Source organism: Engystomops pustulosus, chromosome 9 (assembly GCF_040894005.1).
Source record: "Engystomops pustulosus chromosome 9, aEngPut4.maternal, whole genome shotgun sequence".
Taxonomy (NCBI): domain Eukaryota; kingdom Metazoa; phylum Chordata; class Amphibia; order Anura; family Leptodactylidae; genus Engystomops; species Engystomops pustulosus.
Window position 1 is genome coordinate 101,003,176 of NC_092419.1, and position 20,440 is coordinate 101,023,615.

At 42.0% G+C, this 20,440-nt stretch overlaps 1 protein-coding gene across 1 annotated transcript in view; it reads right to left on the bottom strand.

The window, feature by feature from the left end:
- Nucleotides 1–1,041: 1,041 nt before the first annotated feature.
- Nucleotides 1,042–20,440, bottom strand: part of LOC140077592 (uncharacterized) — a 205,124-nt gene continuing 185,725 nt past the window's right edge. Inside the window, exons 36-68 of the mRNA XM_072124865.1 lie at nucleotides 19,704–19,757; nucleotides 19,125–19,169; nucleotides 18,995–19,039; nucleotides 18,480–18,587; nucleotides 18,201–18,254; nucleotides 17,031–17,084; nucleotides 15,759–15,812; nucleotides 15,358–15,465; nucleotides 15,092–15,145; nucleotides 14,904–15,011; nucleotides 14,770–14,823; nucleotides 14,462–14,515; nucleotides 13,540–13,593; nucleotides 13,376–13,429; nucleotides 13,191–13,298; nucleotides 12,749–12,802; nucleotides 10,869–10,922; nucleotides 9,763–9,816; nucleotides 8,251–8,304; nucleotides 7,639–7,692; nucleotides 7,152–7,205; nucleotides 7,017–7,070; nucleotides 6,860–6,913; nucleotides 6,721–6,774; nucleotides 6,276–6,329; nucleotides 6,164–6,181; nucleotides 6,031–6,084; nucleotides 5,883–5,945; nucleotides 5,392–5,557; nucleotides 3,936–4,042; nucleotides 3,662–3,742; nucleotides 3,233–3,415; nucleotides 1,042–2,942 (exon numbers count right to left, since the gene is read on the bottom strand). Of these exons, the coding sequence (XP_071980966.1) occupies nucleotides 2,793–2,942; nucleotides 3,233–3,415; nucleotides 3,662–3,742; nucleotides 3,936–4,042; nucleotides 5,392–5,557; nucleotides 5,883–5,945; nucleotides 6,031–6,084; nucleotides 6,164–6,181; nucleotides 6,276–6,329; nucleotides 6,721–6,774; nucleotides 6,860–6,913; nucleotides 7,017–7,070; nucleotides 7,152–7,205; nucleotides 7,639–7,692; nucleotides 8,251–8,304; nucleotides 9,763–9,816; nucleotides 10,869–10,922; nucleotides 12,749–12,802; nucleotides 13,191–13,298; nucleotides 13,376–13,429; nucleotides 13,540–13,593; nucleotides 14,462–14,515; nucleotides 14,770–14,823; nucleotides 14,904–15,011; nucleotides 15,092–15,145; nucleotides 15,358–15,465; nucleotides 15,759–15,812; nucleotides 17,031–17,084; nucleotides 18,201–18,254; nucleotides 18,480–18,587; nucleotides 18,995–19,039; nucleotides 19,125–19,169; nucleotides 19,704–19,757 (2,370 nt within the window). The 3' untranslated portion in view covers nucleotides 1,042–2,792. The remainder of the gene's footprint in view (nucleotides 2,943–3,232; nucleotides 3,416–3,661; nucleotides 3,743–3,935; nucleotides 4,043–5,391; nucleotides 5,558–5,882; nucleotides 5,946–6,030; nucleotides 6,085–6,163; nucleotides 6,182–6,275; nucleotides 6,330–6,720; nucleotides 6,775–6,859; nucleotides 6,914–7,016; nucleotides 7,071–7,151; nucleotides 7,206–7,638; nucleotides 7,693–8,250; nucleotides 8,305–9,762; nucleotides 9,817–10,868; nucleotides 10,923–12,748; nucleotides 12,803–13,190; nucleotides 13,299–13,375; nucleotides 13,430–13,539; nucleotides 13,594–14,461; nucleotides 14,516–14,769; nucleotides 14,824–14,903; nucleotides 15,012–15,091; nucleotides 15,146–15,357; nucleotides 15,466–15,758; nucleotides 15,813–17,030; nucleotides 17,085–18,200; nucleotides 18,255–18,479; nucleotides 18,588–18,994; nucleotides 19,040–19,124; nucleotides 19,170–19,703; nucleotides 19,758–20,440) is intronic.

The window sequence follows — 20,440 nt, forward strand, 5'->3', positions numbered from 1 at the left end:
CTATCCTCCCAATCCTGGGTTGTCCAAGTCATATGATATTTAGCGTCGTGTGTTGTATACTACCCTCCAAATCTTGAAATCCTCAGCTTTTGTTGAACAGGTCTGTTGGTACCCATAGTCAATGGCCCAGATATATCATAGTGTCTGCGCACGTTTACACAGTCTACTGGGGGTCCTCGTTGTATGGTGTCCAACCATATTTTCTATCTCTGGTGCCCATATAGTGTGATCCCCCAGTCTGTGTTGGCCACTATCAACCATTCACATGGTCTAGGAGTATTCTGAGGCTTCTTGGAGGTTCCTGATGGTGTATATTGTAGTTCTCCACCTGTTTGGACTGCACAGCTCTGGTAGCAACCAGTTCTGTTCTCCTCCCAGGCCTGAGCGCAGGTGCCTCAGCTCACCTACGTTACCTGGGATAACCTGGCAGTAGATGTTCCTTTTATGGTTGTGCTGGCACAAGTTGTAGTTTTCATAACCTTTCCCTGGGCCATGACTTATGTGTATTTGTTTCTCGTCTACAGGCGTTCCCGCCTTACTCTGTCCTGTCAGGTAGTCAGTCTAACAGGTTATTTGGCACGTATAACTAGGCCGTAGGGCTTTTCCATGTTTACTTGGTTGGAGATGACTTTGTTTTTGCCAAGATTTCCTTTTCAGGTTTTTTCTGGACACGTGCCCGGCTCTCTGCCAGTCACTATTAATGCCAGCTCTTAACGAGAAGTTTTTGGGGGATGTTACGAACTCTCCATATGATACCTGCGCTATACACAACAGGTCACCAATTCATAATCCCTAAACCTTTCCCCTCTACACCTGACTTTAGCACCAATGTCCATCAGTCTCACTATAGTCTCTATAGTACATTATAGTTTTCCTACCTGATGACCTGCTCTGAGATGTCTAGACCTTCTCTACCGATACTGTAAAACAAACGTGATACGTCCATTTAGTGACAACGTAGGCATAAAAAGACATAGAGAAAACATATATTTTATACAAATCTTACAATTGTTTTATATATATCACAAAAAATATACCTAGTGTAGACACTGTGCACCTCCTTTAAATATACAGCTAACAGGCATTGCATCGTCACATGGATCTATACCAAAAACAACCGTACCCAGACATAGACTGGCAGCGGGGAGTCACTTGTAGCAGATTAGGTTCAGCCTATTATCCTGTACAGGAGTGGAAGGTATATGGATATATATTTAGGTCAGAACTGATTGCATAAGAGGGTTTTCTATCCTCGGCACAGGACTGACTCCCTGGCAATCTGTAAATGTGGATGCACGTGGAATGTGTGAGAGCATGACTGCTCCAAAACTCTTAGACTAATCGTTTCTTAAGCTGGCCGTGCTCATTAGAGAATTCGGCAGGACCAGCCGGCCATCTTATCTGTATAAAGAAGTCTCCAGACAGCAGATATTAAGATAGGGAAGGATCAGGCATCAGTTGGATGTCGACATGCCCAATCCTTTTGGGTTTGGGGACAATAAACCAGCAGAAGTGTCTTCTCTCTTGTCGGCGAGGGTCAAACCACTAGGGCTTTGGGTACAGATGTCCTATGATCTGTACTGGATGTCCTGCAGAAATCATTGGAGGACAGGTCAGGCAAGCACTTTATATGATTTTCAGTCCCCTGTTTTCAGGATAACTTGAGGTCTTAAAGGTTTGACTCCCAATGACTAGAGGCCTCCTGTCCTGTCAAGATGAGCGCAACTTCTTTATGAAGGATAGCTGTTGGCCAAACACTCAGATGCTGACATATTTCTGAAGTGTATGACCATACTTTATGGTCTGATAATTCTGGATATTCATTTTATTGCATATTTTTAGGCACAGTCAAGAAGAATCTCTCATTACATTGGGATCCTCTTCTCCTTCTTCAAGTGCATCGCTGTTTGCTCTTCCCTTCTCCAAACCTTTGGTTTTGACTTGTCTTCCAACCATGCAACATCCCTGAAGAAGGGTCATGTATAGGTCCATATTACCCATATACAGGTCCTATATTATTTGCAGGGTTTTCCCATAACATCTTGCAGAGAATCCTAGGGGTTATATATAAAGACCAGGGTGTTTTACATTCACCTCAAAGGTTGATAGTCCTACGTGGGAAAATATTATGCAAGACATCAAAGTCCATAATGATGCTGAATTATCAGAACCTATCAAGTTGAAACTTCTTTAGTTCATAGATGTGTCTTAAAGCTGCGGCTCCCCAATGCAAAATTTAGACCAGTAAAATCCCCCAAACTAGGTATGAGACACTTAAAAGGTAAGAGGCTCATTATGGACCCCCTTAAGTCTCCAGAGCCAAGGGGTGACATCGCCCTCTGCAGCCCCCCATGTTATTCCTAATAATCATAAGTGGTCAGGGCTAGTAAAGGTGGACCCGCACAATCCAATCACTTATAAAATACATGTCTTTCTACAAATGAGAAATCTGTAAAAAAAAGTGTCCCCTGGGGTGTTCCACAGGGCACCAAGAAAGTTGAGAAATAAGTGCATTAAGGAGGGTGGGCTTCTACCCCGAGAACAATGAGTCTACAATGAGTATGTTCGGGGAGGAGGAAGCCTTGAGGTGGATGTGTGGTTCTCGCCAGGAGATTCAGGTGAAGTGTTCAACTTCAGAGCACCAAAAGTTTCATTGTAAACAAATTTCAGTCTCCCTTCCTGAGAGAGGGGTATGAGGCCCATGGAATAACGTCCTGTATAAATAACGTGGGGCTTCCATCCTCGACCTGGGGGTGGGTTGTCAAAGTTCATATATGGGAGAAAGTTGATCTTCAGCTGAAGCAAACTGGGCCAACAAAGAAGCCATAAAGGTGGTCTGCGTCCCCGTCATTAAATAGGGCCAAGTCCCGAACGGGAAGCAGAGAGAGGTCCATGGGTTCAAAATGGAGAAGGGTCTCTGTCCTGTTGTATGCTTCTCCTGCCTGTGATGGGGGAAAGAAAACAAACATATACATGAATTAGATGTTGTATATTCCCAAGTTTTACATTTAAATTCCAGACAAATTCCAGTGCAATAGGGCCCCTCGCTACTACATTTTTTATCATACCAATAACGTCTTATGTGTCATCTGTGCTCTCTAGGCACAGATGAATATTTGCTGTGTCGGACTTGAGTGCCTATGGCCAACAATAGCCCTGCCTCTTACTATGTCTTTTATGCGGATCTGTATATTATAGCATTTATCCCGTCATGCCTCTTGCTTGCTCTTACCTCACATCCCTGTAATGTCACCAAGAAGCTCTGGTCCCTTGTGTCAGCCAGAAACTTGACGTCCTTGTCCGTGGCAGGACGTCCTGGCTGCGCTACACATATATATCGCAACTGCTGACGTACACGTAGACTCTGCAGCCTGAGGAAGCGCAGCTGGACCACGTTGAGCTCGCTGTACAAAAACTGAGCAGAAGGCAAAGACAACACAAATCATGCACCGCATGTAGGCACTAAATACAGTATCAAGCTTTATAAATACATAAACTATTCATATGAAAGACAATGTGAAATAGAAGAGGTAATTCTGCTCTCCATGTCTGTCGATAGCAGCATGGAGAACATTATACAGCAGTAATAAGCAGGGTTGCTGCTAATCAACCACTGGGCTGATCTATAACATGAGAAGAGGAACTTAATCTTTGCACTTACAGAGAAACCTCCATGAAGTGAGCTGAACCACTGGAATCCCTGCTGCACCTGGTAGCTCTGCAGCCATGACCTCACTGGGATCTAGAAAGAGTCATGACATCATCAGTCAAGGTGAAATTTGCAGGAAATCTAAAATTCACTACAAATTAGTTGAATATGGTGAATAACGTCTATGCATCTTCTCAATCTGGGATAGGCAGTGTTTTCCATCTTGCCGGCAGCACATAGCGAGTTTGGCCGCCATTGATGTGTGTGACCGCCTACTATGACTTACCTGGCTCTGCTGAGCAGACACACAGGTTTCACCCTCAGCTGTAAAGTTGCAGTATACCAGAAAAGAGTCCTGTGGGCTTCCTTGGTTTGGGTCAATATAATAATAACCTAATAAGAAAAAGATATATAATATATATACAATATATAATTTAGGACCCTGAAATTGGGAATGGAATGAGATGGAGTGGGCTAAAAGCAGCTCAGGGGCTACAGAGTGCACCAAAGGTTGGAGGGAATACAGTGTGACGGAAACCAGAGCACAAGGCGGCGCATCATAGGGGCTCATATATCCTCTACATTAGAATAGGAAAGGCAGTGGACACTACAGAATTTGGGACTGCTTGTTGTTAGTGATGGGTTCTGGTCCAGAGTAATTTCTCTCCTGCAATCTTTGATGAGTGGCTAACAGTCTGCCCTGACTACTGGCACCCTGTAACCTACGTATCCTGTATCGATGCACCCATGGTCATTGTAGGCACCCTCGCCTCTTCTAAAACAATAACGGTTCTAGTAGGAAGTTACTAGTAACTTTTCCAGGTGTCAGTAAGTTTGTCCTTTTGCCTGAAACCTTGTCACATTTCCTGATCTCTTACTGGTTGAAACAAACTCTCCCTGCCCTGACCTTGACGTGTCCATTGACCATGGGTCTGCCTGTCCCTGCTGTGCCATGAAAAGGTTATCCCACCTAGACGAGCTGCCACTGAACAGAGACTTCTCCAAGAGGTAGTGACCTGATGGCTTCCTTCAGCCACATCCCTGTACAGGGGTTAAAAAGTTAAAGTCTGGGGACCACATAGACAAGACCCTTAAAGGGGATTGCCTATGAAAGAAAGTTTCAAACTTAATCCCCCAAGAATCTTAACATGATAAAGATAACTTTTAACTCCTTACTTTGCAATTTTACTCAGTTTTATTGCTGCTTTTGCTCCTATCACTGCATTAGCTGCTAACTGTAAGATTCAGCTCTGTGAGATGGCACTAGCTGATCAGACACTTCTCCTGATTCCTCTGTGCTATGTTTGTGCACAAGATGCTGTGTGCTGACAGTGTGCTCACATTATCAGGGTTCAGCTACAATGATTTAGCTTCTGAAGATTCTACTAATATTTTACACATGGAAAAAGAGAGACTAGAGCTCAGAGACACACACACCCTGGCTTCTTCTAGGCCACTTGCATCTGTGTTTTAGTTGTTGCAATGATATGATATCTTATTTTATTCATCTTTTGCACGCCAAACAGCAGCAAAGTATTCAATGGAAGAAAATCTAGGAACCTTCAGTTTTTTTTCCTTGCAGAGCTGCTGCGATGACTTTGTGCCAAACCGCCAATATATTTGCACTTTTATGATCCTTTACATTTAGAATTTGTCATTTTTGGATAAAATACTAGTATAAAACCAACACTAACACCGCTACAACACAAAGTCAGTCTCTCTTTTAAAGATTATAAACCCACCGTCTGGGAAATCGGGATGGACGAGCTGCAGCTCTTTACATGTACTTGCTGGATTTTCCTTGGTCCCATTTGGTGGAGCAGACAAGAGGTTTAAGTCTTCCTCCAGGCGAAAAATAAGATTCCAAGGGACTATGTCATTCCAGACCCCATTTTGGGGAAACAGGCGCTAGGAAAAATGAACACAAAGCATAGCTCATCACCATGATACAGGACTATCTTTACCTACAAAATGGGGACCTCGACATGCAAATTGGGAATCTGTAGAGCTTTGATGCTTCTGTATGTAAATGTTAGGAGTAGTCAAACAAGTACATTTACTAGTGTATACCCAGTGTATGGAAACATCCGCACACAGACAGTGGAGCTGAAGCAATATTGCAGAGGGATGTGGAATAACTGGATTCGGGGGCAGAACTGCTGGTGGTACGGGGTGCCGGCTGTCTGACCTCTACCCATCGGATACTGATAACCTATAGGTACATATTACTTACTCTGAGACTCTGGGCACTCATCCTAACAGATGATCCTGGAAGTCCAGGCGCCCCAGGAGGACCCTAAAAGTATAACCACAACACAGCATCGAGTTTTATTATAGGGAGAAATTTTCATTTTATGTATGGTAAAACGGTGGGTACTTACTGGTGGTCCTGGAGGGCCCGGTGGTCCTTCTGCTCCTTGGAATCCTTTTGGCCCCTGTAAATGGGTATATATTAAATAAACTAGATTTGTAATGACAAAAGAAGTAAATCAATGAATGTATTTTTCCTCTTACCTGCACTCCCTCTGGTCCCTAGAGGTAAAACAAGACAAAAAAACCCACTATTTTAACATCGGTAACAGATCGTGCAACACAACTGTCCAAAACTGATGGTTGAGGCTCTTACCGGAGGACCTTGAGGCCCAGGAACACCTTGAGGCCCAGGAGGCCCAATTACTCCCTAGAGGAAACCATAATTGGAAACTATTATTAGATTTTTTTTAAATGAATGAGAATCAAACCCTTCTTATCAATCATAGCTGGCTATACATTATTTGTGGATCCACAAAAAGACTGACATTCAGGTGGCTGTCTATACTGTCCCCTGTAGGTAGGTGTTTGATACGTAATCCTTATCTTCTTCCAATAAATAAGCCACCACTAGAAATATATGTATAGACAGTTTTACAGTATAGACAGTCTTACAGCACAGTTGAGCATACGCTAGATTTGTAGCTGAATGCTCCTGTTGCTAATGGCCGTTCCTTCGGGCTCCAACACATGCATCCTCGGCAGAACTACAGAAATCCATAAAGTTCTATTATTGATACATGTAAGGGATCAGTCCTTACCTCATCTCCCTTCTCCCCTGGAGGACCATCATTCCCTATGGCACCTTGTTTCCCCTGAAACACAAAAACTAATGATATAAGGTTTTGATAAGACATGAAATAGAGACATCCAGTCTGTTGGGTTTATCAACCATCAAACCTTCAGTCCATCTTCTCCTTTAATTCCAAAGGGTCCATCCAAGCCCACTTCACCCTATAGAAGAGAGAGGCAGTAGTTCTGGGTGATGTACATAAGATGGCTGTGTATTCTTTGGACTGATAATGAGTCAATTGTCTTTCTAAAAGTGATCCCCTACCTTCAGCCCTTTGGGACCTGGAATTCCTTTCTGCCCCCTGAGTCCTGGAATACCCTAAGAGCAAACACATATAACTAAGAATATTGAACTTCTCACACTAAAATAGCAATATTTTCTCAGTATATCATCACTCACATATGGTCCCCTTGGCCCTGGGGGGCCCATTGGTCCTCTTCGTCCCTTTGCCCCCTGCAATGTTTGTCCAAATTTTTGTTACAACACAGAACATACATTGCATCAGATGACTTTATGAAGTAAAGCCCTTTAAAGCTGTAATACCTTGCAAGTCATAACTAAAAGTACAACATATTAAAACCCCCCTAAAGCTCTTTGGTTCCCAAAAAAAAAGACAGGGTTTTAAAAAAGCTAACCTCAATGTTTCATAGATAGGAACAGGTGATGTCACGTATTCATCGGTTAGAACTAGCCAATGTTTGTAGTGGTGTCACCTACTATTAATGCTAGGACCCAGGTCACGAGTCCTGGCACTTGCACTATAAAGAGGTCTAAGGAACTGCCCAAGGAGCTCAGAGACAGCTGCATCACATCCCATGAAAGTTATTACGATTTTATTGTGACCAGGTGGGGAAGAAATTTCAAGTGTTCAGTGGAAGCAACTTACCTTGGGACCATGAAGTCCTCGGGGTGGTCTTTGTCCTGCTTTCCCCCTTTTACCCTAGAAGTATCAATAGAGTAAAATGATTGTTCATATTATCTGATGCAAAAATAATATTTACCTTGGATTTAATGCTCATTTTATACTAAAAACCTGTTGTACAGGCCTTGTCTTAGTTCTATTACCATATGTGTTTTAGATATTATGTGTCATACTAGGAAATGTGGCTTATAGGATAATAGGCGGTGGCAAAGCCGCTGTGAACAATTTGGCAAATATTATATTACAATGGCATTAATTAATCTACCTCAATGGTTTTCCTACTGGTTAACATTAAATTAAAGGGGTTTTCTAGTGTATACATTGATGACCCAAGTTTGGGATAGGTTATTGGTATCACCTTACTTGAATGATGATTGAGTTGCGGTTGCCTGGCTTTGCCACTAAACATAGCTGTGAATCTGGTTCCTTTGGAGGCAGCTGTGAACGGACTCCCATGATTTTATATAAATAACCTCATAAATATCAAATCTTGGAAAACCCCTTTAATAATCTCATATAGGATAAAAAGGTGCCTCTGTAAAGCCTATGCATCTTTGTACATTATTTTGTAGATACCTTCCTGCCAGTACTTCCAGGAGTTCCCGGACGACCATCTTTCCCTTTGTCACCCTGTAAGAAATTATAAGAATTCTCCATTACTTCACAGTCAATAATGGAAGGATTATAGATATAGAAGGGAGAATGTCATCAGAATTGACAAAGAACTGACGGACCCCATTAGTCAATAGGATATACAGTGGGTACAGAATGTATTCGGACACTAATTAATGTGCACTCCTTCCCCATATTGACTGAAAAAAAACAGAAGCGTAGTTTTTGTTTGCTTATTTATTAAGCAAGAAAATCTGAAATAACACATGGTCATAAGTATTCAGACCCTTTGCTGTGACACTCACATGCTGTCCATTTCCTTCTGATCTTTCTTGAGATGGTTCTACTTCGTTGGGAGTCCAGCGTGTTTAATTAAACTCATTGGACTTGATTAGGAAAGGCACACACCAACCTATACAAGACCTCACAGTGCATATCAGAGCACATGAGAATCCAGAGGTCTAAGGAACTGCCCAAGGAGCTCAGAGACAGAATTGTGGCAAGGCACAGATCTGGCCATGGTTTCAAAAGAATTTCTGTAGCACTAAAGATTCCTATGAACACAGTGGCCTCCATAATCCTTAAATGGAAGGAGTTTGGGATGACCACAACTCTTCCTCGACCTGGCCGTCCATCCAAACTAAGCAATCGTTGGAGAAGAGCCTTGGTGAAATAGGTGAAAAACCTCAAGATCACTGTGGCTAAGCTCCAGACTATGAGAAATAGTATTTTCTGGTTTGATGAGATGAAGATTGAACTTTTTGGTGTTAATTCTAAGCTGTGGAGAAAACCGGGCGCCGCTCATCACCTGCCAAATCCAATCCCAGCAGTGACACATGGTGGGGGAGCATCAGGCTATGGGGGCAGGGACAGGACCACTACTGGGTGTAATAGAAGGAAAGATGAATGCAGCCAAGTAGAGAGATATCCTTGATGAGAACCTCTTCCAGATGCTCTAGACTGGACCAAACCTTCCAACAAGACAATCACCCTAAGCACAGAGCTAATAACACAGCAGAGGCTTCAGAACATCTCTGTGACCATTACTGACCATTCCACCAACATTCACCATCCAACCTGAAGGAACTGGAGAGGATCTGCAAGGAAGAGGCAGAGGATCCCCAAATCCAGGGGGACAAACTTGTAGCATCTTCCCAAAAAGACTCCTGGCTGCACCAGCTCTAAAGATGCTTCTACTCAACACTGAGCAAAGGGGCCGAATACTGCTCACCAGGGGAAATTTAAGTTTTTCTTGTTTAAATAATTTGCAAAAATATTTACATTTCAGTTTTTTTGGCAAGATGGGGGCAGAGAACTTTTTTGATATCACCATTTGGGTGCAATGAAACAAAGAGTAAAATATTTAAAGGGATCTGAATACCTTCCGTACCTGCTGTATAATGGTGTTATTCCAGAGCCTTGGGATTCTGTTCAGTATATATTATATAGGGTTTTATAAATTCACAAAATCCTTACCTTCTCTCCCTTCTGTCCAGGTCTTCCTTCTTGGCCAGGATTTCCAGGGGGTCCCTACAAATTATCCATCGTATGAAAAGTTTTTAAATAGAACCCGTCATCAGGGAGGTCATTTTTACCTGAACACAGGTTCCAATAGCCTATGGCATGTTCATTTAAAAAATGCATACATCAGCAATTTTACTAAATCTATTGCTTTTTAATAAATTAATCACCACACGCTGCTGGCAGGGAGCCAGGTAATGTAAAATACCGTAATTGATTAAAAAGCACTGGATTTTTTTTTATATTATTGACAAAGACATTTTTGATATGATCATGCCATAAGTTATTGAAACCTGTCATCATGTAAAAATGACCTTTATGATGGCAGGTTCACTATAAGATAAATTGTTCTAAATGAATATATTTAGGAAATTTTCCATTCTATCATCTACTGGGATTCCGGTTATTTTCAATGTCTGATTCCTACAGGTAATGTAATATACACAAGAATTTCCTATGCCTAAATACAACCACAGAGACATGGTAGAGCACATCTAGGCTTTTAATGCACCTCACTATACCTCCTATCTTTTTTATTTAACTTTTTTATTGGGATTTTCAAAATACAGGCGGTCCCCTACTTAAGAACACCTGACTTACATACGACCCCTAGTTACAAACGGACCTCTGGATATTGGTAATTTATTGTACTTTAGTCCTAGGCTACAATGATCAGCTATAACAGTTATCACAGGTGTCTGTAATGAAGATTTATTGTTAATCCTGCTTCTTATGACAACCCAACATTTTTAAAATCCAATTGTCACAGAGACCAAAAAAATTTTGACTGGGGTTACAATAATAAAGTATACAGATCCGACTTACATACAAACTCAACTTAAGAACAAACCTACAGACCCTATCTTGTACGTAACCTGGGACTGCCTGTACTTCCCATTTTATACAAAGAAAATCCTGTGTTTCCTGAACACCAGGATGCCCCTTAAACTTGGCACCTTGCTAAGCTCCTCCAGATTGGACTCAGGTTCAGGTGGTCCTCTATATATCTTTTTGGTTTGTCCCTCAGACATAAGTCACTTACAGACAGGTCTTAAACTTACCACTTGTCCAGGTTCCCCCGGTTTCCCAGGTTTTCCTTTTTCACCAGGTTCACCCTAATAAAGTACAAACGTTGTCTATTTAGATGCCTTTCCTATAGAACTATAGATACTATAGATAGGAACTAGATAGATACATAAAAGATAGATACATAAGAGACAGATACATAAGAGACAGATACATAAGAGACAGATACATAAGAGACAGATACATAAGAGACAGATACATAAGAGACAGATAGATATAAGATAGATATGAGACCGAAAGATATATACTAATTTGTTTTCCAAGTCCTGTGATGTGTTCCGCTTTGTGTTTTGTGGCCATAGGATAGATTGAAGTCCTTTATTCTAATGGAGTGTCATCTACCTAAAGGTCACAATGGAATCCGTCTGTGAATGTGCAGTACGCTCTTCCTGTGCTCGCGTTCCATTATGCGCTTGGTCCGAGAGCACAAAGTTTTATATGCTATTTACTTGTTTAGTACAATCGAGACGATGGGTGAGCATCCAAGACCTACTGAAAATTAGTTTTTAACTTGCACTGTATCTGATCGCGCACTCATTGGGGGTCATTTACTAAGGGCCCGATTCGCGTTTTCCTGACGTGTTACCCGAATATTTCCGATTTGCGCCGATTTTCCTAGAATTGGCACGGGATTTTGGCGCACGCGATCGGATTGTGGCGCATCGGCGCTGGCATGCACGCGACGGAAATCGGGGGGCGTGGCCGAACGAAAACCCGACGGATTCGGAAAAACCGCCGCATTTTTTTTAAAAAAATGTGTTGCGAAAATTGCACTTACCTTCACTCAGCCCTGCTCGGTGTATTCCAGCGCGTTCCGATGCTCTTCAGCGCAGCAGCGCCACCTGGTGGACATCGGAGGAACTACCTTAATAAATCCCGGCCGGACCCGAATCCAGCGCAGAGAACGCGCCGCTGGATCGCGAATGGACCGGGTAAGTAAATCTGCCCCATTGGGTCTAACACTATTTATTTTTATATATGATACTTTTGGTTCCCATAAACAAGGATCAATATATGTAATCATGTACATGTATTCTTGTAAAAGTTACTTGTGCATTTTTCAATGTAATTTATATATTACACTTTTTATAAAGATGAATATATTAGGATATATGCCCTATTGCGCCCTGAGGATGTGTCAGGGGGAAGTCTGTCATGTCCTTTATTTTATATAAATATCTGTTTATAGTCACTGAAATTTAGATTGAGAACGTTGCTTTTCAATATGGAATATATCCACCACTACATTTTGACATTTTTTTGTTGCTTTTTTCCTTCTGTATGTAAATAGATAGATAGATAGATAGATAGATAGATAGATATGAGATAGATAGATAGATGGATAGATGGATATGAGATAGATAGAAATGAGATAGATAGATAGATAGATAGATAGATAGGAGATAGATAGATAGATAGATAGATAGATAGATAGATAGATATGAGATAGATAGATAGATGGATAGATGGATATGAGATAGATAGAAATGAGATAGATAGATAGATAGATAGGAGATAGATAGATAGATAGATAGATAGATAGATAGATAGATAGGAAATAGATAAATATGAGATAGATGGATAGATGGATATGAGATAGATAGATAGATGGATAGATGGATATGAGATAGATAGATAGATGGATAGATGGATATGAGATAGATAGATAGATAGATAGATAGATAGATAGATAGATAGATAGATGGATAGATGGATATGAGAGAGATAGATAGAAATGAGATAGATAGATAGATAGATAGATAGATAGATAGATAGATAGATAGATATGAGATAGATAGATAGATAGATAGATATGAGATGGATAGATGGATATGAGATAGATAGATATACATACCTCTCGGCCAGGGGCCCCTGCTGTTCCAGCCTCACCTCCAGCTCCTGGTGGTCCCTTTGAAGAATAATATATGTTCATTGAGAATAGTATCATCCTCAAAATCATCCTGACTATGGATGACTGGACCTGAGTTCTCTGAGTTTGGATACCTGAACCCGCACTGCTAAAACACACAATCGGTGCTGGCAAAGCATTTGTCCTTAGATTATTGCTTCCTGTGACGTCATCGCGGAACAATGAACTTAGGGAAAATGTAGGCCCTTGAATGTACATGCCATCCCTGATCAAAGGGGTTAGAGGCGGGGGTCAGCCCAAGCGCCAAACCCCAACTTCTGGCTGAAGTCCAGGTTTAGGAGGGACCCCAACCCACAATGTTTGGCTCGGACCCAAACATTGCAGCCTCGGAACCGCCCATTTCTAACAAACATCACCAATCATTTACCTGAACTCCAGGAATGCCCTCTGTTCCTATGTCCCCCTTTTGTCCTTCAGGTCCTGCGATGCCCGGGGAACCTTGCGCACCTTTATTTCCAGTTGGACCATCTGGACCCTAAATTAAACCACAAAGAATTAGAAAAACCACTCTCAACCTCCTTTGATATTGTTGCTTTGCTCCATTACACTCACCGGGTTTCCTCTATGACCCTGTTCACCTTTTTCCCCCTTTGCACCATATGGACCCTAAAATAAAGAATATCATTATTGGTGTAGACCTTCTGTTGTATGTATAAAGGACAATTCGGATTTGCAGAAATACACTGTGTGTATACAATTTCTACCAATCTACATACCGGTGGTCCTTGTGGTCCTGGGAAGCCTGTTATACCCGGAGAGGCAGTATCACCCTGCAAAAATTTTAATTTCAGAACCATGGTCAGATAGAGGGATCTCCAGCCATATGGACACATTGGGGGTCATTTACTAAGGGCCCGATTCGTGGTTTCCCGACGTGTTACCCGAATATTTCCGCTCTGCGCCGATTACCCCTGAATTTTGGCGCACGCAATCGGATTGTGGCGCATCGGCAGCATTTTTAAAAAAGAGTGTCGCAAGACTTGCACTTACCTTCACTAGGAATAGGCCGGTGAACTTGAGTGCATTTCGGGGAACTTCAGCGCAGCAGCGCCACCTGGTGGACGTCGGAGGAACTACCTTAGTGAATCCCGGCCGGACCCGGCTGGATCGCCAATGGACCGGGTAAGTAAATCTGCCCCATTGGGGCACATTTACTTACCCGGCCCACTGGCGATACAGCAGCGCGTTCTCTGCAGTGGATTCGGGTCTTCCGGTGATTCACTAAGGTAGTTCCTCCGCCGTTCACCAGATGTCGCTGCTGCGCTGAAGAGCATCGGAACGCGCTGGAGTACACCGAGCAGGGCCGAGTGAAGGTAAGTGCGCGCCGAGCGCCAATTTTTTTTAAATGCAGCGGTTTTTCCGAATCCGTCGGGTTTTCGTTCGGCCACGCCCCCGCATGCATGCCGGCGCCGATGCGCCACAATCCGATCGCGTGCGCCAAAAACCCGGGGCAATACAGGGAAAATCGTCGCAAATCGGAAATATTCGGGTAACACGTCGGGAAAACGTGAATCGGGCCCTTAGTAAATGACCCCCATTATCAGTGTATATTCTGAGCAGGTGGCGAGGCTCAGGTTGGAGACAAGTGAATTGGACAATATGGAAATGACATTGAATGGTGTATACTTAGATTATCACCTTCATTCCTCGTGGTCCATCTTGTCCCAGTCTTCCCACTTTCCCAGGGGCTCCCTGCAATATAGGATTCCATATAAAATAAATTGTATTATAATTTTTTAAAACAACTCAAAACAACATGTTTGACTATGCCGTAGCTATGAATAATGGACATAGCTGATGCCCTTTGATGGGTGAGATGAATGATCAGATCAGAAAGCACCAGATATGTTCTTAGCCATAGTCATAGCCGTAGTGTCTAGCCAAATTGTATAACCCTGGTGGAGGGTTTAATTTAGTTAAATCTTTAGGTATTCGTAGGCACCTACCATTTCTCCAATTAGCCCAAGAGGTCCGGGTACACCCATCAATCCTGGTTGACCCTGAAGAACAATATCAATCAGATTTCGATGCGAATGCCACCAGTAGTCAGAAGTTTTTAAGCAATGTCTTGCCTTCTCACCTGATGTCCAATCAGCCCCTTTTCACCCTTTGGGCCTCGAGCCCCTCTTTCTCCTATAGTGCCACCTGGCCCTGGATTTCCAGCACTACCACGTGGTCCTAAATCTCCCTGCCATGACATATATAACATGAAAGTTAGAAATCATGTCAATGTGAACGCTCTGCAGAAAGCATTTATCATGGCCAAACCTTCTCTCCAGGAGGTCCAGGGTCTCCAATATCACCAATTTCTCCCATATCTCCCTGAAGGGGGAAAGCAACAAAGACTTTAGAGAAAATGTACACAGAATTGCTGCACCTTAAACCTGCATCATATGAAGCCTGCAAGGAGCCGGTCAGCCATCTAAATGAGAACCATGGAGCAATGGCCAAGCTTAAAGTAGATGTTGGCTTTTAGATAGCTTTCAGCAATCTAAAGGGCATGGCAAGCTTTAGTGTAGTTTTCTGAGCTATACCTCCTTTCCTGGCACTCCTGGAGGACCTGGCAGCCCTAGTTGACCTCTTTCTCCTGGATCACCAATAGGTCCAACTGGTCCTGTGCTTCCTGGTAGACCAGAATCTCCCTATAAAAAAGCAAAAAAAAGTTGTCATATCTATTGGTTGAAAATTTTTTTAACTAAGTTTTAACCCACAACTGTTTGATTTTTGGAAACCTAACTAGTGGCACCATAACTAGCCGTGTGTGTGACCACCCATCAGGGCTGATGAAGAATTTTTCTCTACTGTAAGTAGCTCAATCTGCTGAATCTAAATCTCAAACTTATTGTTGTTCTTCAGTAACCCAAACTATTAGGTCACCGTTAACAGATGTATCTAATATAATAAAAAATCTTCCAAATTCTAATTGCATACTGACCTGCTCTCCTTTCTTGCCAACTGGACCTTCAATCCCAGTAGAGCCCGGGGAACCCTGCACAGATAAAAGACAAGAGGAAAGCGAGGACGAAAATGTCAGAAATACCATATGCTGTAAGGTTGTAATATTCTTGCAGTTTTAGGAGTCTCTAGCCGGAAAAATGTCCTTCTTGATGTAATCCATAGCAAAATTGTATTAAAGGGGTTGTCCACTTGCAGCAAATATTTGATATTGTTTGTATAATGAAAAGTGATACAATTTTACAATATACTTTTTGAATCAATTCCTAACTGTTCTCTAGATCTCTGCTTGCTGTCCTTCTATAGAAAGCTTCTATGTTTACTTCTAGTGGATAGAAATCTGTCCATGGTCATGTGATGTCACACAGGTGACAGTACTACATGCCTCCGATTACTCTGTGATAATGGCTTTTGCACCTGTGTGACGTCACATGATCACAAAGAGATTTCGATGCAGCTTTCTGTAGAATGATATCAAGCAGAAATAAAAAACACGAGGAATTGATACAGAAAGTATATTGGAAAGTTATATAACTTTTTTATTACACAAATTATATCCATTATTTGCCGAAAGTGGACAACCCTTCTAAATTTTAACTTTCCCTGCATTGGAAACTAAGCATTGCATAGGATAGTGTGTATTCAGGTCAACGGACAGGTCCTCCAGAATGACAGGTTCTCTTTGTAACCACTTTCCATTCTCACCAAAAGATAAGGATCTCTGAGGGTCCAACATCTGGGCTATGCAACAATGTGCTGATATTAGCAAAGTGTATGGATCCAGAAGTAGACGTTGCGAAGACGTTGTGTAGTGTCTCATGTAGTACATCAGAGCAGCCACTACACACTGTTTGGCACTGGCTGCTTCATCATCTTCTGGCTCCAGAGTCTACAAACCCCATCCCTTCCAGCAGCGTACGCTCTGCTAAAATCAGTCATCATGGCGCCCGGTTGTCAGACCCATGCAGATCCCCAATGAATTACATGTCCTTAGAATAAGCCATAAATTCTCTGTCTTGGACAACCCGTTTATTTAATGACATGACCACACCTTAATGACGCTTCACATACACCTAGCAACATACACAGAGGGATAAACAAACCAAAAGCTCTGTATGTATATATATACACACACATAATTATCTGACTGGCCTAACTCTACATAGTCTCCTGCTGCGGCCATTTGTTTGTATCCGGTGTACTGTATGCTGCAGAATATTTTTCTGCAGACTTGTTATAATGATATACTTACCTGCTCCCCATCCAGGCCACTGACCCCCTGATCTCCATTAGGTCCACCCATGCCCTAAAACGCAGAGAGAATAGGAAAGGTCAGCATATTTAATTTTGTATGGCCGATGATTTACAGAATTTTAAGCCACAGATTATCATATAGAGGCAAACTATTCTGGGAAGGAAGGGTACAAGTCATTGTCGCCCCCCACAACCGTTACTAGATTATTGAGTTACAAGAGCCTATACACGATTCATAACAAGGTTCTGCAGTGTTAGCACATAAGGCAGGGTTTGAGGTATGGACACAGAAGACATAGTAAGCACCTGGTTCTTCAGCTCTCTTTGGCAATACTAAATCCCCCTGTAATTGGAAGCCTTCCCACCATAGCTTTCAATGGAACCCTCCAGTAACAAGTAACCCTCCAGTAACATTGAATTATACCTTATGTAGGACTGAAGGGAGGAGAGTGACTCTAGGTTCTAGCAAGAGTCTAGAAATAAAATGAAAAGGAGTCCTGCTCCTCTCTTCAGGCCCTGGATCATGTATTATTCAATGAATTAGCTTTGACTAGAGTGTTCCTGTAAAGATCCTATGGGACTGTAGTATTGTCAGTATTGTGAGTTAAAGGGAGCCTTTCATCAGAAATTGGCCTAGTAAACCACTAGCAGTATGTTGTTGAGGAGATAAGCATCATCCACAAAATCAACTTTGAAGTGAGATGAAATTTGGTTTTATGAAGTCAAGGAGGCGGAGAGTTTAAGAATGAAGTCAAGCTCTCCCCGCCTTAAAATGCCCCCCCTGGTCCGGCGTCCAGGGACATTATTGACCAGATCTCCTGAAGTCCAGCTTATGATGTCAATCACATGGGAAGAGCTGTTCAGAGCCAGGGAGAGCTTTACTTTAATGTTAAACTCTCCGCTTCCCTGACTTTATACATTTAACTTACATCTAACTTCAAAGTTTCTGGATGATCCCACCACCCTGGGCCATGAAAGAAACATAATCTAATTTCTGCTTACTTAAATGTGACAAAGTTGGTGGCCATGTGAGCTCTACTGCTTCTACAGCTGGTAGTGGTTGGACCCCTATCTCTAGGATATGGATCACTTATACTACGTCATGAATATTAAAATCCTATAAATCCCCTTAATGTGCATGGTCATCATTACACTCCTATAGTCTCACCTTCTCTCCTTTCTCCCCTGAAGGTCCTTCAACCCCAGCAGGACCTTCTCGACCCTAAAACATAAGACGGAAGAGTAATTATTACTATGCAGTAAACAGAAAAACAAATGGATGTACAACTTATCTGTAGTGCAAACTATCACTAAATGTCATAACACTACCAAGAAAGAACATGTGTGCTGGAGATTTTTTCACACAAAACCCATTTGTCTAGATAGTGGAGACATCATGTGAGTTGTATCAGTAACAATGACCTCATCCTGGCATAAACCTACTCACTGTATATCCTATAGGTCCGACATCGCCTTCTGTTCCAGGTGGACCAGGATCTCCCTGAGGCCCACTCTTCCCAGGCTCGCCATCAGACCCAGGATTACCAGGTAAACCCTAAGAAACAAAAGCAAATTACTTCTAAATATCAATTATTAAATAAATTAAAGTACAAAATATCAAACAATATATTACCCAAATCTTCTGCTCATCCCATGATTGCAAGTCACTGATGTATAATACGGTAACTTTTGTCTGACTTTTTTGTTTTATACGAATGAAAAGACATTCATTTTCACATAACCTGTTGGATAGGTCCTCAGTATTAGATTGGTGAGGGTCCCACACGTGCAACCACTTGCTGATTGCCTAAAGGGACGCAATACGGAGCACAACCACTATACAGTGTATGGAGCTGTGAATGGAAAACACTGACTGGTGGGGGTCTTTGTTTCCTCTTGGAAACCATCATAAAGACATCAAATTTAAAACCTTAGATAAATCATATTGATTAATAAACTTACTGGTGGTCCAGGCAGCCCCTTGTCACCCATCTCACCAAAACGACCCTAGAAAAAAATAAGGAAGTAAATCTAACCATACATTTAAACTAATAAAAATAAGATAAAAATAATATTAATGATATGTCATTACCGGTGGTCCTGGGGGTCCTCTTTCTCCTAGAGGACCAGGTGGTCCCTAAATAATAAGATATCACATGAGAAACTAAAGTAATGAACACATGTCTACAATACAACAAGTCTGAAGTGGTTGTAGAGACTACACACACACTTTATTCCATTATTTATATAGCGCATACAGATTACGCAGCGCTGCACAAATCAGTCCCTGTCCCAAATGGGGCTCACAATCTAATCAACCTACTAGTTGTTTATTTGGAGTGTGGGAGGAAACCGGAGGGCCCGGAGGAAACCGACGCAAACACGGAGAGAACTCACAAACTCTTTGCAGATGTTGACCTGGATGGGACATGAACTCAGGATCTCAGCGCTGCAAGGCTGCAGTGCTAACCACTGAGCCACCGTGCTGCCTTATAGCTAAAATAATTCTGGGGACCACTCATTAGGTACTGGACCTTAGTGACCGCTAAACTTAGCTGAATCTCGCAGGCCCAGCGGAGACATCATCCTCCCTCTAATATTCTAGTGGTTCGGTCTGATTTTGGGTATATGCTCTTGTAAACTCTGCTATAATCATGTTATGTGCACTTACCTTTCGACCAATCTTTCCCGGGGGGCCTGGCATTCCAGGTGGCCCAATTTCCCCCTATAAAAATAGTGATACATAAATTTACAAAAAATTCTTAGTGACTTCTGACCCCAGAGAGGTGAATATGGGAATATTTCCTCAGACTATGGTCTATTGTAGTATATACACTTTAGGGGTGCCCTGATGTTTTCCTTCAGTCTCTTTTACTTATTAAAAAGCATCAACAGGATGAAATAGGCCATTACAGAGATGTACAGAGCTGTACGTATGTGAATATAGCACTTGGAGTGAGATACAAAACTTGCTATTAGCTGCAGCAGCCTCCATCTGTACCTGTATTTCTCCTTACAGTATATACTTGAGCATACGCCAACCTGAATATAAGTCGAGGCTCCTTCTTTTACCACAAAAAAACTGGGAAAACCTATTGACTCGGGTATTAATGACCCAAAAGGAGAGCCACAGAATATCATCAAGAATAAAATTAATAATGTATTTTATTATGAAAATAATGCACAATAAACAAGAAGAAATTCTATCACATAATAGGGAAAGAAAATGAGGGGAAACAAGTGGCCCCTGATGGAAAATGGGGCAACCACGAAAAACATAAGCCCCTGCAGACACCCCAAAACCTATAAATAAATAGTAATATAAAGACAAAAATGTCTAATAAGTAATAATAAATGATGCAGACGGGAATATGGATAGAGAAATATCTCCTTAGTTGGGTCCTATGT